Here is a 16,488-nt window from a genome sequence, read left to right as displayed (position 1 = left end):
TCAAAACTTCTGGTTGGCATTTTTTCTGGTATTTGAGAAAATTTCTTGCTTCCGAATGTGGCTTAAATTTCTTAAAAATCCTAACACAGCAAGAAACTTCTTAGATGGTTTTGGAGGGGGGGTGGCGGCCCCAACTAAGAAACAAATTCATGTCCGTACCAAATAGCAATAAATAAAACAATTAACCACATCCAAAGCACACATCATTATACCAAAAAATTAACTTCTAATTCAAACCCAACCGCCTTCCTCACATTTATCACCTGTAAATATAGATTACAAGTGTGACAATCAATCTATTTTTTTTTTATTCTTTATTGCTGCTTGCAAGTACCAGCTGACCCTTCGCTTTCTCTTCCCTTTCCTCTCTTTTGCCCTTCTGGAAAGACAAGGAAGAGACACCGACTTTCGTCCTCGCAGGGAAGAGGGGGAAAATAGGAAGAAGAAGAAGAAGGGGAAGAGGGGAACCGGATCAGAGAAGGGTAGCCATGGTTTCCACCAGGCGTAGCTCGTCCTCGTCGAAGCTTTCGTCGCCGCCCCCTCAGCCGCCCAACAAGCGTCTGAAGGTATTCCCACGAAGAAACCCCCATCATCCTTTTTGGTGTTCCTTTTTTCCGTCGTGGGTATCTCAGATTATTCTTAATTGAATGTAAAATCCTGATTTTTGGCGTGGCTGTTTGGTTTGAATTGGGGGAAGCAGGCGGAGAACTCGCAGCCGAAAGAGGCGCCCTCGGCGCAGAGAGACGGCACGGCCAGCTCGAAGGAATTGGCGTCTTCTTCGCGGGACCAGCTCCCCTCTGATCTAGTGATCGGCTCTGCGGCGGAGGATCCGGCACCGGATGAAACCCTAGCTTCGTATCCGGATGCCGCTGTTGAGAAGCCGGTCGCGACGCCACCTCCTTCATCAGGTTCGATCTCTGGATTTGCAATAGGTTGTGTCACTTGGGTTGTTTTCAGCGAGGGTTTTGCCGATGGGAAAAGAATGGCGATGGAAAACCTTTCTTTTTAATCTTTTTTGTTCTGCTTCATTTTGGGTTCGTTAGGTTGTGCACCGATGGAAGTGGAGAAATTGAAGGCAGTGGTATCGACATGGAATAGGATGAAGAAGCGGGCGCCCAATTCGGAATCTTCGAGTGCATGGGGCCAACTTATATCGCAGTACCCACAGGTGCGTTTCCTTATTCCACCTAGTCGCTGATCGAGCTTATTGCTTTGTTGCTTCTCCACGATTAGGCTGGAGGGAACGACTGTGGAAGTCGTTGTCTATTAGTAATGTTTCAAGGCGCAGGCGTCACATGGATCGCCTGCATGCTTGCTTTTAGCTGTGATTTGTCAGCTGCAATATAACCGAGATCCCATTTTTGAATATTGGTCCCCATTAGGAACTAACATGCTTGGAAGTTTTATCCCACATGATTTGTTAACATTGTTGGTGTTGCACGGTACTGCTTTAGATGAGAAATATGAAACTATATGTTTCTTACATGTAAAGCATCTATTGTCAACGAATGAGTTGAGTTCTCTAAGTTGTATAACTGTGACATTATGGATTCAAGGCTTCCAGGTCCTTCTCATTGCATGGTCTTGCTTTAGATGAAAAAAGCTGAAACTATATGTTTCTTTCATGTGAAGCCTTGGTTGCCAATGAATGAGTTGAATTCTTTAAGTTGTATAGATGTAACTTGTTCTGGCATCATGGCCTCAAGGGCCTCCTTGTTATATCACCTGAAATAGTTAATAGTTTCAATGCATTGTGTAATAAAAGGCAGCATAACAGACATTGTTAAGGAACGGACATAAGGAGAGAAAGAAATAGACTCAAGTATGTGACATCTCCACTGAAAACTGCATTAACGATCACATCTGTTCTGTGCTCAACAAATATTCGTTAATGTTGTATTGGTTTAAGGATAAACACGGTTTTTTATTTCATGTACATTGCAACACGCTTTCATAGTCAACCAACTGTTTTACTTATGAGGGAAAGTGATCTTAATTAGAAACTAATGTTTTGTTATGGGGTGGACTAAGAACTTTATGTTCAGGTAGTTAGATTTCCATAGGCGATTAGTTAATTTTCTTATTAGGTCAAGTTATATAGCTAGAAAATGTTGTCCATGATCAACCGTTTGACTGATAGTTGCTATTAGTTTGTATATTCTTGACAACTTTGATGGAATTTATTCTCATGGCTGGCTCAAAGTATATTGTTGGAACTTTTTTCTATATGGACTCCAACTAGTTTTCATTTCATATATAAAAGCTCTTTTGGCAGGGCTTGGCATAAACTAACAAAGTGTTTAGTAATGGAATTACCATTAGCTTTCACTGAACAAGATTCACAAGTTATTTATGCACTTGCAAACCTATGGGACCCATGTACTTTTTCCGTTGGTGTTGGGATTTTCCTTGCCCTCACTGTAATCCAACTTGGTGGTTTCTACTGCTTGTTTTGGATTCAGCACTGGGATTTGGTGTCAAACTTGGAAAGCTACCTATGGGTGATTTATGTCCAATTACTTCAGATAACACTTGAATGTTTTGTCTTATTGTGGCTGTTAGCAGAGTTAACCAATGCTTATTCCTCAAAGATTGTCATTGTTTCATCTTTGGGAAAGGAAGTTCACTACTCGTGCTCTTTTCACTTTCATGTGACATTGATCAATCAAGCTTTTGCACATTCTCCACTACTACCTCTCGAGGAGTTTGGGCCATGTCTCAATCCCAATGTAGCTGATCATCCTCTCAAACCAGCTAATAATCATCGCCTTGTTAAACTATTACCTTAGTAACTAGCAAAATTAGACGTGAGCACCCTTGAGTGCTTTACTCCGTTTTCTCCTTAGTCTAAGGAGCACTGGCAACTGTTTCTAGTTGTTGCCTCCTCTTAATAACATGTTCTTATGTGTTACTCACCCATCTGCCACTTGAAGTGTCAGTTCCTACCAACTTGCATGTGTTGAGCATGCTATTGGCTTTCATTTAGGATCAAACTCTCCATGAGATTCATGGTTGCATTACTTCATTCTTTGTGGACAAAGCTCATTTGGAATTGTCTGTAGTTGGTTTATTGCCAAGAAACTTGGCTTGTTGTTTAGTGATCCACGTATGTTGGATGACACATGGATGGTGGATAAGCTTGCACAATGAGTCTGGGTAGTTCAGACTCAGCTTAGGCTCCAATTATTTAAGTCTGATTTGGGTCTGTCCGAAATAGCGAATGAGCAAAGTCCAAGCATCTAACCCACGCTTAGGTGCATAAATGATCCGAGCTTGAAAAGGCTAACTCGTCAAGCTCGTTCAGGCCCGATTAAGCTCAGTTGTTGGTTTTTTAAGTATATATGTATATGCATTAACTTAAGTGTCGCTAATCTAATCTGTTGGTATTACATAAATCAAGGCTTTAGATTTATTGGAATTATATGCTATTGGAGAGACAGGGTTGGGTTAGGGTTTCAGTATTTCGTTTTCACATCTCGACTCTCCATTTGGCTCCTGTTTCTTCTCTTTGTTTTCTCTCTTTGCTCTTCCTTTCCTTTTGACCTTTTGCAATGCCAACACCAGTGGTGAACAACCCTTCCTTCACAGCTTGCTCTCTCTTCCCTCTCGGCTTAGTGTATGGTTGCTCTCCCTTATGCTTGAGTCTTTGCAACGACAACACTAGCGGTGGCAACATGTCCCTCCTTCGCAGTCTTTCAGCGGTGGCCAACTAGTTTTGGCCTCTCCTCATAATGATGATGTCCTTGCCTTCCAGGATTTCTCTCCTTATTGATACTGTTTCTCGATATTTTTCTCTTTTATAGCGGACTTTCCTCCTACACAACTTGCTAGTATGACGCCACCTCCCAATTCCCCCTCTTCTTCAAAATGGGTTTTCTTCATTCGTATTGTGCTAGTTAGATCATGTTTAGATTGGGATGTCTACATTTTATGTGTACATTCACCCATTTCATATTTCATCCCGAGCTCCATCACGAGGTTGGATATGGGCTCGTGCTCCGCTTGTTGAAATTAATGAGCCGAGCTGAGCCAAGATCGAGCTCCATCTCTTCTTAGCGAGAATGGTTTTCCCAAGGGTGGTAAGGAGTCGAACCTAAGCATATCACTTCTCTCTTACCTTGGCCAATTTAAGCTTAACTCAAGCTTAGGTCTTGTGCAGCTCTAATGGTGGATAATAGTGTCACTTGTGATTATATGATGAACAAATATGAAAACTTCAAACATCCATCATCAATCTGGATCCTTTTATGGGGCTCAGTGCATTGCCACGTTGGTCGTTGGCTGCTTTCTTTTATCATGAGTGGTTTGAAAGAAAGTTGGGGCTTTGGGTGGTTTATTTGTTAGCTTATTGGCATATGGTGTTTTCAAACTTACCGTTCTCATGACCATGATGCAAAGCTCTAGCATCAATAGTTGTAAAGTCTATTATGAGAATGTCATTTTTGCCCTATACAAATTTTCCATGTCAAAGGGATTCACCAAATGAGTGTTCATAAATTTTGTATATCTAGATGGGTACCTACGTAATTGTGAGTTCATTCATGAAAAATAATGAAGAGGTGGAAGTGTTGATTGAAAACAACCCTCTCTTCCTATTCTTGACATCTCATTCTTCCTCTTTCCTTCTGCTAGTTTTGTCAAATTCACCATTTTAACATGGTATCAAAGCTTTATGAGCTCTCATTATTCATTTTCAAATCACCTAGTTGCCACTTAGTTGCTATTAGGGTGATGTTAGTATCGTGTACCACTTATCCTTGTGAGGTCGATTGAACTGAAATTGTGGTTGCAAGGATATTTTTCTTTTTTAGGAACATATATCATGGTTAGCAAACCCTAAACTCGACTTCGGATCAGTCAAGCTTGACTTAGTGGCTCGACAACTCATGTATATATTATATACACACACAGGGTTGAGAAGTATGAACTTGATACATATAGAATGGGTGCGATCACCCATAATCATAGATTATGAAAAAAAGACCTTTAGCAACGTTCGGAGCACAACTCAAGGTTATTTTTTGTAGTGGGCTGAAAGTGATTGCCACTAAAAGTACCTTTAGCAGCGGTCTGCCACCACCAAATGTTGGTTTTTCATATGTATTTTTTGTTTAGAGGTTTTGAACTTTTTACGGCAGTATGCATGAGCTAGTTTATAGGTAACCTTTCTCTCTCTCTCTCTCTATTGCTTCCTCCTAACAAGGTTGTAAGTAGCGTATCATTACCTGTATCGGTCGGGCCAATAGTAACCGTATCGTATCATATTATAAATGTATCATAAAATTTTAATAAAAATTTCAAAAAATCCAAAAAATCCAAAAAAATCAGAAAATTTTAGTACAAATTCTAAAAAAATCATATCACATGAAATAATGATGAATTGCACAAAATACAATCATAAAATCACATATGAAGTATTTGTGTCTCTATGAGCTGCATAAGACATCAAACATCAACTATCTCATGCAAAATATTAAATATCTTGCAATTAAGAACATGCCACAAGACTCGTACTTTCATACTACATAAATAAAAATATTATGAAAATAGTTGCACTCGATTTTCAATCGGTTTTCACTCTTTACTTCAGTGCCCCATTGCCATGGCGGATCATTTGATGCCATCTTTGTTGGAGTGTGGGACCTGATTTTTACTTTGTTATAAATATTTAATTTTCGCGGATCCAACTTCACAATAAGTTGACGGGGGGTTGTATGGCGGCATTGCTCTCCGAGACAAATTTTTTTTGGAGAGTAGCTTTGTAATTTTACTCATAATAATGATTTTTTTTGCCTTAACCCATTTTCTTGAGTGAAAAATGGAGGAAATGCATTTTTTTATCTTAACCCACTTCTTTGGGCGAAAAAAAATGTAGAAATGCACTTCTAATGGCCTCTAGACAAATGGAGAAGTTGGCCCTCAAAAGGTATTTAAAACCCAAAATGAAAAAAATAGTTTTTGGCCTTTTTAAGGTGCACCGAAGCTATATACAACACGATACAGGGGTGTATCATATGGTACACTCGATACGGGTACGATACACACTCGTATCGCAATACAAGTGTATCATATCGTAAACCCCAAAAGTAATGATACGTATTGTACCATATTGTACGATGCGACATGATACATATAACCTTGCTCCTAATGGTGGGAGGGTGCAGTCAGTCTTAATTTTTACTTTTTTAGTTCTTTTTTTAGAGTCTAACATTACAAATGTGATCTACATGATCTGTTTGGTAGGAATAGACTTTTGGATCATCCAATTATGACATGTGAGCAGGTTCTTTTTATACGGCTTAAAAAATCGATGACTTAGAATTTTTATAAAATTTAAAACTCATAAAGTCATATTCTTCTCATCGAAATAATATGATCCAATAGTCCATTCCTAGCAAATGGATCTTGCTAAACACATCTGTTGGGTCAGATTTACCAAACATGGCTTGAAACATAAAAAATCAGCACTTTCCACACCGTATGGACAGCTAAAAGGAACCGATTTTCCTATATATATTATAGAGAGAGAGAGAGGTTAAATCATGATCTTATAACTTAAAAAGAAGAAAAAAGAAAAGCCTTTAGATAAGATCTGGCTGACTTGGCTGAGTCTAACATTATATATGTACACACACATGCATGTATGTATTAGATTCAATAATTTGTTATAACATAAAATGAAGAGAAAAAGAAGAGTCTTTAGATACGACTCGGCCAAATCGGCCTGGTCAATGTTTGGACTCCACTCAGATTGGTCTATTGCTGAGTTGTACTGATTTTTTTACTCGGTTATGGGCTGACACTGGATGAGTCTGTTGTCATGGGTTTGACACCTATGGTTTATATTGAATATAAAAGTCTATGGCTTATATGGAGTATAACAATGAGGACTACCCAGAGCTTTGCATGTTGGATCTTGCTGTTTAATTGTTTCTTAATGCAATATCTCACTAGGGATGTTATTGGTTGCATCTTACTTGGATCCTGTCAAACTGGGTCATTGAATCATGTTTGGTTAAGGCATGAATGAATCAAGAGTTCAATTTGCCAAAATATGCATATTAATCTGTAAACAATTTTTTTGAAGAGTTCATCTCTCTCTGAATAATTGTATTCTGAGTGACTCGGTGTCACATGTATCTGTTTATTTTAATCAAAGTTCAGTTTCTCCTTAAGGGATAAATGTAAATATGAGCGCGTAGTTCTTCTGGTTGGGCCTATGCCCTATATAATCTGACCATGTAATGCCTGTTTTTTATGTGGAGCTGGATCTGGAAAGGGTAATTATCATTCTAATCCTAGCCTGGGCCTATTTGGACCCAGTCTGTTCACAGCCTTACTCTAGTGGTCGTTATTTTGGATTGAGGAGCAGATTTGTAAAATAGAAGATTACAGTTTCATTATATGACTTTATAATAAAAAAACTGTCTTCTTGTTCTTGATGTTTGCCTGAATTTCACAAGCTTTGTCTCCAGAATCCCCATTTGCTCATGTCTGGTCCTGTTTTCACGGTTGGTCAAAGTCGAAATTGCAACTTGTACTTGAAGGAACCATCTGTGAGTTCAATTCTGTGTAAACTGAAGCTTGTGCAGGTAACATAAAATTTTATTGACTTATTTATTAGCATTTCTGCACACACTGAATAGATGTTGCGTTTTAACATGTTTTTAACTGATACTTTATTCTAGTCCCACATTTGAAGATTTTGCTTACTGAAATTTTTGTTGGTGATATGAACAGCGGGAGGAAGGATGCGTCAGTGTACTAGAAAGTGCTGGAGGCAAAGGATCGGTTGAGGTGAACGGAAAGCCTGTTAAAAAGAATTCAGAGCTCATTCTTAAAGCTGGGGATGAACTGGTTTTTAGTTCATCTGGCAATCATTCTTACGTATCCTTTTCTTTCTGTCCTGAATTCTACATGCATACACTTTAACAGTTTAACCTAAATAACTTGGCGTTGCAAAAGTTTTTCATTCTTCATTAGAATTTTTTTTTCTGTTGCCTCTTGTGTAGCCAAAGCTGTAAGTTTGTTTCTTATGGGCATCTTGACATTCTTGCTTCATGGCATTCCTTAAAATCGATACAGATTTTCTGTCCGCATACAAATGAGAATGTGCCTACACCTGCAGCACCTTCTTCATTGGGAATTACAGAGGCTCATAATGCTCCTGTTAAAGAACTTCATGTTGAAGCAAGATCTGGCGATGCGTCTGCTGTGGCTGGGGCATCAATATTGGCATCTCTATCCAATCTTGGGAATGATCTGTCACTTCTTCCGCCACCTACCCAGAGCAATGAAGATGTCCAACAAGGAATGGAGACACCTGCATTATCTTCTCCTTTTGAAGTACCAGACGACTCAATTCCTGTGATTGATATCAATAACAGTGCCAGGAAAGACAGTGCTGATCAAAATTCTGGAACTGATGTACCTTTAAATGATAATGCATCTGCACCAGCTGAACAGACATCCAGAGTGGATCTTAATATTGGAAACATGGAATCTGATACTGGTATTAATGCAGATATTAATTCAGATAATGGACGGTTTAACTTTAAGTCCATTTCCCATAGAAAAATTATGCGTATGTTAAGGGATACAGCTGACATGGATCCGAGTGGGTCCTTCTTCAAACAAATACTTGAGGACAGAAGGGAAATGTTGAAGGATTCAGATCCGTCAATGCTTTTGTCATTGACTGCTAAATGTCAAGCTTTTAAGAACAACCTGCGTGAAGCAATTCTCGATGGAACGAACATTCAAGTCTCATTTGATAACTTCCCTTATTATTTAAGGTATTAGAATCCATTAGTTCAGTTTACTTTGAATATCTTCTTTCTAATAATATTTTAAATACAGAAAAGGAATTCCATTTTTGGTGATTATAATAAGTTTATGTTTTGTTATGTGTTGCTTTCGTGAAAATTTGATCTGATCAAGCAAATATGCTGAGATCTTTTTCTTTTTATACGTCTTGTTGCATTTGGCATTGCTACCTGTCATTATTTTGTAATTGAAGTCAAGAATATATCTCCTTTCTCCTCAGTAATCACACGGTATGTTCAGTGTCATATAAATATGGCCAAGTTCCTGAACTCCAAATGCATTGGCCATGCTTCATGTGATGTTGAAACATATTCAAGGGACATATTTGACGACTAATTGACTTGTTCTTCAGTTGCTAACAATGTATTAACTAGTAGGGTACCTAAGGCTGTGTTGCCAAAGTATGCCATTTGCACAAGATATCCCATTGCCTTGGATTATTGCATTCAGATGTGTGATTCCATTTAAGAAAGAATTAAATTTTCAATAAATGAATTTAAATTGGTCACCAACATAAAGACTAAGGCTCTACCTGGGGGAGTGCATTATAGGTGATTTGGTAATTTATAATTTCTCTATGTCCAGGTTAAGTCCCATGTTTGAAAGTGGACTGAGGGGAGCATCAAAGAATTGGGAAGGTACTGGGCTATTTCAGGTCCCTGGAATTCCTGTTTTTTACTGTGACTATCAAGGAGACATTTTCAAAATTTCTTGAACCATCTTGTGACTTCCAATGCCCAGGGTTGATGTTTAAAAATGGAAAGGGTTGGGACATCGTAGAGTTTGAAAGGTACTTAAAAGCTAGGTTACATGTGTATGGGTATGGAGGGTACAACACGAAAATTTTAAAAAATGAGGGTACAGGGACCCAACTATATATATATATATATATATATATATATATATATAGAGAGAGAGAGAGAGAGAGAGAGAGAGAGAGAGAGAGAGAGAGAGAGAGAGTTTGGTTCTAGATCAAGTGTGGACCTATATTAGGGTCCACACTAAATCCAGACCCCACCTTTTTAATAAAAAGGTGGGTGGGTTTCGGCTGAGAGGGCATGAAAGCCCCCTTCCCCCTCTCTCTCTGTGTCTAGATAAAGTGTGGATCTATATGATCAAGACCCACCTTTTTTAATAAAAAAGTGGGTGGGCACGAAACCCCTCTTTTTCTCTCTCTCTCTCTCTCAGGTGGGTTTCGAACTTTCGGCCGAGAGGGCACCCTCTCTCCCATTCTCTCTCGTGTGCGGGCAAATTGGTAGTAGAAGAAGAAGAAGAAGAAGAAGAAGAAGAAGAAGATGAAGAGAAGGTCACCCGTATGCCCTCTCTCTCTCTCTGACAGATTGGAAGAAGAAGAGGAGGAGAGGGCCCAACCTAACCTGTATGCCCTCTCGCTCTCTTTTTCTTTCTCTTTCTTTTCCTTTTTCTTTTTCTTCTTCCTTCTCATCTTCTATTTTCTTCTCCTTCTTCCTCTTCCTTTTTCTTTTTCCTCCCTGCCTTTCGCCCGAGAAACAAAAAAAAAGGATGGGTCAGGGTTGGACCCGACCCGATCTGGACCATCCCATACCCGTGCTGCGTCTGGTACTCGCACCCGTGTCGACATGGGTACAGCTACCAAATAGCCGTGTCTATGTGACAGCTTAAAAGGTACTTGGCATTTCAAATCCCTTGAATTTCTTGTTTTTGACTCTTCCTGCCAGGCATTTATTTGCCTGATCACTTCCACTATTCCTTTTCTGGATACCCACCGCCTGGACCTCCAGTACTTCCTCCAATTGCTGTCTTAGCATATGATGCTGAGCGCCCTGGTAGAAAGGTCTTTCACTTCCTTTCATTCTTTTGAGCATTCAATCTTATGTCTTCCTAGCATTCAGTGGAGTTCAGTATAAAGAGTGATGAACCACCAATGATGCTAATTGGACTGTGCTTGCTCTTCTTTCATTTGTAAATCTTGTAGGATCTTTTGATGAGCTGGTGTTATCAAAGAGAAGGCAGTGATAGGAAGGATGTATGGAGAGGTTTTAAGATCTTAGTCATAGTGGATGAAGAAGAGTTGGAATAGGGTGGTAATGTTGGAGATCAGCTAGGCAGAGCTGAAAGAGGTGGAAGATATTGATATTGATGGTGCACTGGGGACACTAGTGTACCAAGGTATGTTGAAGAAATCCCTGAAATGAGTTCTTCAGCACTATGTGCAATTTCGCTGGTCAACCACAGATAAGCCATTGTTGGGGACATATTCTTGATGGATCAATGGAAGGAGAGGAGAGGGACCAAACAATGGATTTGTTGAGGGAGCAAACACTTGGTGTGTAAAATGTCTCTTTAATATAAACAGAAAAAGATTTTTGTTTCTTTTCTTAGCTTTCAGAAAAAAGAAAATTCGAGATCCTATCTGAACTGAAACCAAGAAACTTTGACTTAGATTGCACTTGTAAAGGGGAAGAATAGGGAATTTGGGGATAGGTGAATAATTCAATATAGGTCATATTTAGTGAATGGATAACAAGGATAACTTTTATCCAACTGTTTCCACAGATAGAAAAATTTGTTTGATCCGAGCCATGTCTGAGGTACTAGGTTTCATGGCCGATCCTGCTCCTAAACTGGGCTAATGTAAATGTCTCATAATTTCTGTTCCACTAGAGACAACAATTACGAGTCATGGCATGTTGTACAACTTGACCCCTAAAGCTAAATCATGCATATTTTCATGGTATACTCCCCTATGGTATAGGTGTTATCCACAAAGGACTACAAAGGTGATTGTGTCCAGCATGCTATTTTTGATGAACATTACTCCTATTACGGTCTAGAATTTTATGATACAAAGGATGAGAAGTTTAATTTGTGATAAAACACAAAATTGAATAAATCCATTAATACAAACCATATAAGTGGTGTTGATGGTAGGTTCCCAATATTCCATAGAAAACAAGGAGATGCAAGTTCTAGGCTAATAGTAAGAGAAGCTATGCAAGCATATGGAAATGGTGGTATGCCATTGGAGATACAAGTCCTACTAATTCCAACATGAGGAATTTAATGAAGAAAATTATGATGGATCAGTTGCTGGCAACCAAGTTATTACAAGAGATAATTGAGGATGGTATGACATGCTGTTGGAAACAAATCAGTAATCCAATGAATAATTAATGTGGGAAAAGGGTCATTTCTAAATCATATTCAGATCCAGTCAAGGAGATCAATCATGAGATGGTATTCAATAGAGAAGTGGATGAGCTATGTCTCTTGTTCTAGAAGAACTGTTTGACTAAGACTTTGAAGAATCATGAACCTGTTACATGAGGTCGATGTCAAGAATGTTATATGAATTGAAGCCATGCTTGAGGAGAGTCCAGCACTAAGAAATGTAGAGCTTGGGCATTTGCTTGTAAATCCAAAAGGAAGAATTACATGACCGAGGTCATATTCAATGTGAGGTCAATGATTCTGTTGTGAGTTTCAAACTTCAAAGCAAGAGTAGTTGCTGCTACAATAATGAAAACAAAATGGAGTATGATTTGTTTGTTAGTCTATTTATTAAAATTAGCTTGGTGTTATCATTTTGTGCCTTGATATTGATGTTCGAGCCGTACTGGGTGGACAAAAAATATTTTTTTTTTAGTGGTGGTCTTAAAGTAAAATTTAGGTGGAACAGCTGATAGGTTACCATTAAGGATATTTCAGTCACATGGCTTGTAAATTGAAGTGTGTGATTTATGGATTGAAACAAGCATTTTGGTGTGGTTAAAAGTTAAAACTATTTGTCGAAGTATCAATAGAACATGGATTTCCAATAGAGTCAACTTAAGTTTGTGCGTCATATGTTATGATAAAAGTACTGCTCTTCTTTCTGTGTAGATGATGATATGCTAATTTCATGCTTGATGTAGAAGATAAAATGAAATTGATGTACTCTTAAAAAGTACATCATGTGAAGGATTTGAATAGTTTAAAAGGCTTCCAGATGATGTCTCCTTATGTAAAGTCATTCTGCAGGAAAACAAAAAAGAAACTGCTAGAACCTTGCAAATATGTGTTACCTATATCATGGGGAGAAGGAAACCTCACTTGTACGTTTTGGTATTGCCTGTCTTCGGAACTATCTTCATAATAACGATGGAGCTGCTGACATGCATTAGAAGTGGGGCCAAATCAACTATTCAGGAGCTCAAAATGGAGGATGGTATGGAAATGGTGGATTCAATCCTCATGGTGGTTCATTTGACTTCAAAAAAATGAGACAATATTTAGAGGGATATACCCCAGACTTACTTCTATTCTGTCCATGCAAAGAGAGATTCTTGCATGTGCCTTGAACAAAATGCCTAACGAGGACTTGGCATGAACTGGTTCAACTAAAATTGGACCCTTGATTTGTAGGCTGATTTAGCTTGGCTTGTGACTAGGTGTATCATATGCATGCGCCTTGACTCCTCATCACCATGTTCTAGTTTTCTGATGGAACCTTATTGCTTCTCCAAAAAAGAAAAAAGAAAAAAAGAACAGAAGTTTAATAAAGAAGGGGTATAATCTATGTCACATGGGTGCGGGTATGGGTACGACACGGGTGCGGAGCAATTTCAAAAATTTTGGACACGGGGACACGGCTATATATATATATATATGTTAAAATATATATATATATAACAATAATAAGATTGTAAATTTTAAAGCAAAAATAAAAAAGTAATTCTATTGAAGTAACAACACAAACTTACCAAAACAAATGGACAAAAATAGACTCAGTCAAAGTTGTCCGAGTCCAAAATGTGGACTGACTCGGCCCTGATGCGTTGACCGAGTCCGACACTTAGTTGACTGTGTCCGCCTCGTGCCCGAAGCCGCACCCAATGTTGGGGTGTATCGACGCAGATGCGTCGACCTTTTAACCGAGTCCGTGTGACTTAGGGTATAATGATCTTCTGTCACCATAAATATCTGTTTGATTTATTGAGAGCAAACAACATTCTGGCGAGCTTACCTGCCCATCCCAGCTGTCCTAAATAGAAGACTGAGATTTGATGAAAGAATTGGGGGCTAAGTGTTGGAATACTGCAATACGTTGAAATTCATAATATACCAGATATTCCATCTTGTCATGCACCAACAGGAGTTGGACTCTTGGAGGCTGCTGAGGGTCAATACTGGAGTCTTTAAAAAAGGGTAATGACCACTTTTTTTTTTTGGTATTTGAGGACATAAGCTTTCTGGAATCATTCTTGGATGCAGTTTCTGTGTTTTTCTACTTTGCTTTCATTAGAGTCTACCACTATAGCATTCTTTACTTGATGTCGGCAGCTCACATATTTCATGTTGATCATGATCTGGTTCTGTATATTGATCAAGTTGCATGACTCATGACCTATAACCTTGAGATGTAAACACATATTTGTGTACATGTATTCTTATCTTTTTTTTTAACCTGAGTTTCAACTTAGTTTGTAATGCGGCAAGTTTGAGTTTTGATTGGACATGTGAGAAACGTACTTAGCTCTTTGTGCATATGGGGTCCTCAAACATTAAGACCAGGTGGCAGATAATGTATATTATTTTTTGCAGAATTCTGTTATGGAGAAGGGATTATTAGAAACTGGATGATTATGGATTTTTGGAATGATTCAAATAGTTTCTGTTCATGATTTAGTGGATCCAAATTTGTGGTTGGGGGTAACAAAGCTTTTACTTTTGTTGATGTTGGAAGGAATTGGTTTTTAAATGAAATGCTGAGAAAATACCACAAATGAGGTGGAGAATTGGGATTGGGAAATAATTAGTTTGAACTCCCCCCCCCCCCCTTTTCTTTTTGTGGTGAGAAAGGTGAGAGAGCATCAATGGAACTTTATCTTAGCCATATTTGTAATAAAACAGCCTCATTAACTCTTAATTGTAACTATTGCCTTCAGCTGCATGAAATGTTTGACCTTGCATTTTACTTGTTTTATTGCTCTTATGCGATGAATTGCTTTAGTTTATGCATAGATATGCTAATATGTTAACATTTTGAGCTACAATATGATAACTCTTTTGTGTGCAGTGAAAACACAAAAAATGCATTGATTTGTCCCATCTACATACATTTGAAGCGCAAGGAATTCGCAAAATTTACTACAGATCTTCCTACTGTTAGTCCAAGAGTTTTGTTATCTGGCCCTTCAGGTACTCGTCCTATACTCGGAAATTTGTGGGGGTTACAAGCGGCAGCCAGTTTCATCCGTAAATGCTGCTGACATATGCCTTCTGTCACCTCCCTACAGGATCTGAGATATATCAGGAAACATTGACAAAGGCACTTGCAGGCCATTTTGGTGCCAAATTACTTATAGTTGATACTAATTCATTGTCTAGCGTAAGTTCTCATTTTATTTTTATGCATGTGTGTACATGTTTATGTTGCACCGTGTACCACTAGAAGCTTTAAGGAGTCTAATGTATGGTCTCACTGCCTTTGTAATGTGTGTTATTCTCAGGGCTTATCTTCAAAAGATACAGATGTCATAAGAGACGGAGTAAGAGCTGAGAAATCATCTAGTGCCATCAAACATCGTTCTTCTCAGTCGGATGCTTTGCAGCAGAAGAAATCAACTGCCAGTGTTGAAGCTGATACTGTATGCTCTTCTGCCTTTAATTCCAAATCCCCATCGAAACAAGTGGGTTCAACTGCACCATCAAGGAATACATTCAGAAAAGGTAAGCTTCACTATTTTTATCTTACTGACTGAATTCTTATTAATCAGAAAAAGCCACCCAACTTTCAGTTGTTACATGCAAGCACCTGCCCAAGGTATTAAATTACCTTTGTGTCTTTTGGTGGTATTTTTTGTTGAAGAATTAATTGAGCACATTGTAGTTAGTTTGTTTGACTAAACAATTGTCAGGTAAGTGATTTGAGGACCAAATGTGTCTCTGATACAACAATAAAAAACACAGGCGCCTAAACACATGCCAATATTTTGAAAATATCATGATAATTTTGAAACAATATTATTTTTATATTATGTATTTTTTTCTGATTCTTTGTTTCTATTTTATTTACAACTTTCTAACTGTTTTTATTTTGTAATAACAATACTACTCAAACTTGTTATTTCTTATTTTGCATTATTCAATATATTTTTATTTTTTTTAAATGACAAGATTTTCCTGAAGCTTTCTTGAGAAAAATAACTTCTAATATCTCTCGTGAAAAGCCCTCACAAAGAAATAGCCGACAGAAATACTGACGACTATGCTTAAATATAATAATTGAGAAGTTGTGTCGATCTCTGTATATAGCTGATAAGCTTGGCATTCTGTTTTGTTATTTTTCGCATTATTATAAATTGTTTAGTTTCTTGAGTTATGATCTGTTAGCTGCTTATATAATTCAAATGGTAAACTTTCAGGTGATCGAGTAAAATATTTGGGTTCACTCCCTGTGTCGGCATATCCATCACTTCATACTCCTCTCAGGTATTCCTCTGCTGTTTTCTGTGTGAAGTTTGAATCCTATTTAGAGTATGAATTTGACACTTTCTTGGTTGCACATTTTCTCATATATTCAATATCACATGTTCACAACCGTGGACATAACTATGGATGTGAGACATATATCTGAGAAATTCTTGGATTTGATCATATCATCCTCAATAATAGTTCTCTAATAATTTAGAAAATCTCTCC

At 38.1% G+C, this 16,488-nt stretch overlaps 1 protein-coding gene across 3 annotated transcripts in view; it reads left to right on the top strand.

Annotated features, from left to right (window-relative positions):
- Window positions 1-299: 299 nt before the first annotated feature.
- LOC149833615 (uncharacterized) overlaps window positions 300-16,488 on the top strand; it is a 33,666-nt gene continuing 17,477 nt past the window's right edge. The window contains exons 1-10 of one of the 3 annotated variants that reach the window (XM_090010908.1): window positions 300-566; window positions 701-908; window positions 1,044-1,168; window positions 7,476-7,592; window positions 7,741-7,887; window positions 8,086-8,795; window positions 14,864-14,985; window positions 15,084-15,175; window positions 15,297-15,516; window positions 16,212-16,278. In XM_090010908.1, the coding sequence (XP_089867034.1) occupies window positions 489-566; window positions 701-908; window positions 1,044-1,168; window positions 7,476-7,592; window positions 7,741-7,887; window positions 8,086-8,795; window positions 14,864-14,985; window positions 15,084-15,175; window positions 15,297-15,516; window positions 16,212-16,278 (1,886 nt within the window). In that variant the 5' untranslated portion in view covers window positions 300-488. Of the gene's footprint in view, window positions 567-697; window positions 909-1,043; window positions 1,169-7,475; window positions 7,593-7,740; window positions 7,888-8,085; window positions 8,796-14,863; window positions 14,986-15,083; window positions 15,176-15,296; window positions 15,517-16,211; window positions 16,279-16,488 lie in introns of all 3 variants that reach the window. The other 2 variants (XM_090010907.1, XM_090010909.1) reach the window with 2 other exon arrangements.

The sequence above is a fragment of the Nuphar pumila genome, chromosome 6 (genome assembly GCF_984573655.1).
Source record: "Nuphar pumila chromosome 6, dmNupPumi1.hap1.1, whole genome shotgun sequence".
Classification (NCBI taxonomy): Eukaryota; Viridiplantae; Streptophyta; class Magnoliopsida; order Nymphaeales; family Nymphaeaceae; genus Nuphar; species Nuphar pumila.
This window is presented reverse-complemented; position numbering and strand designations above follow the sequence as displayed.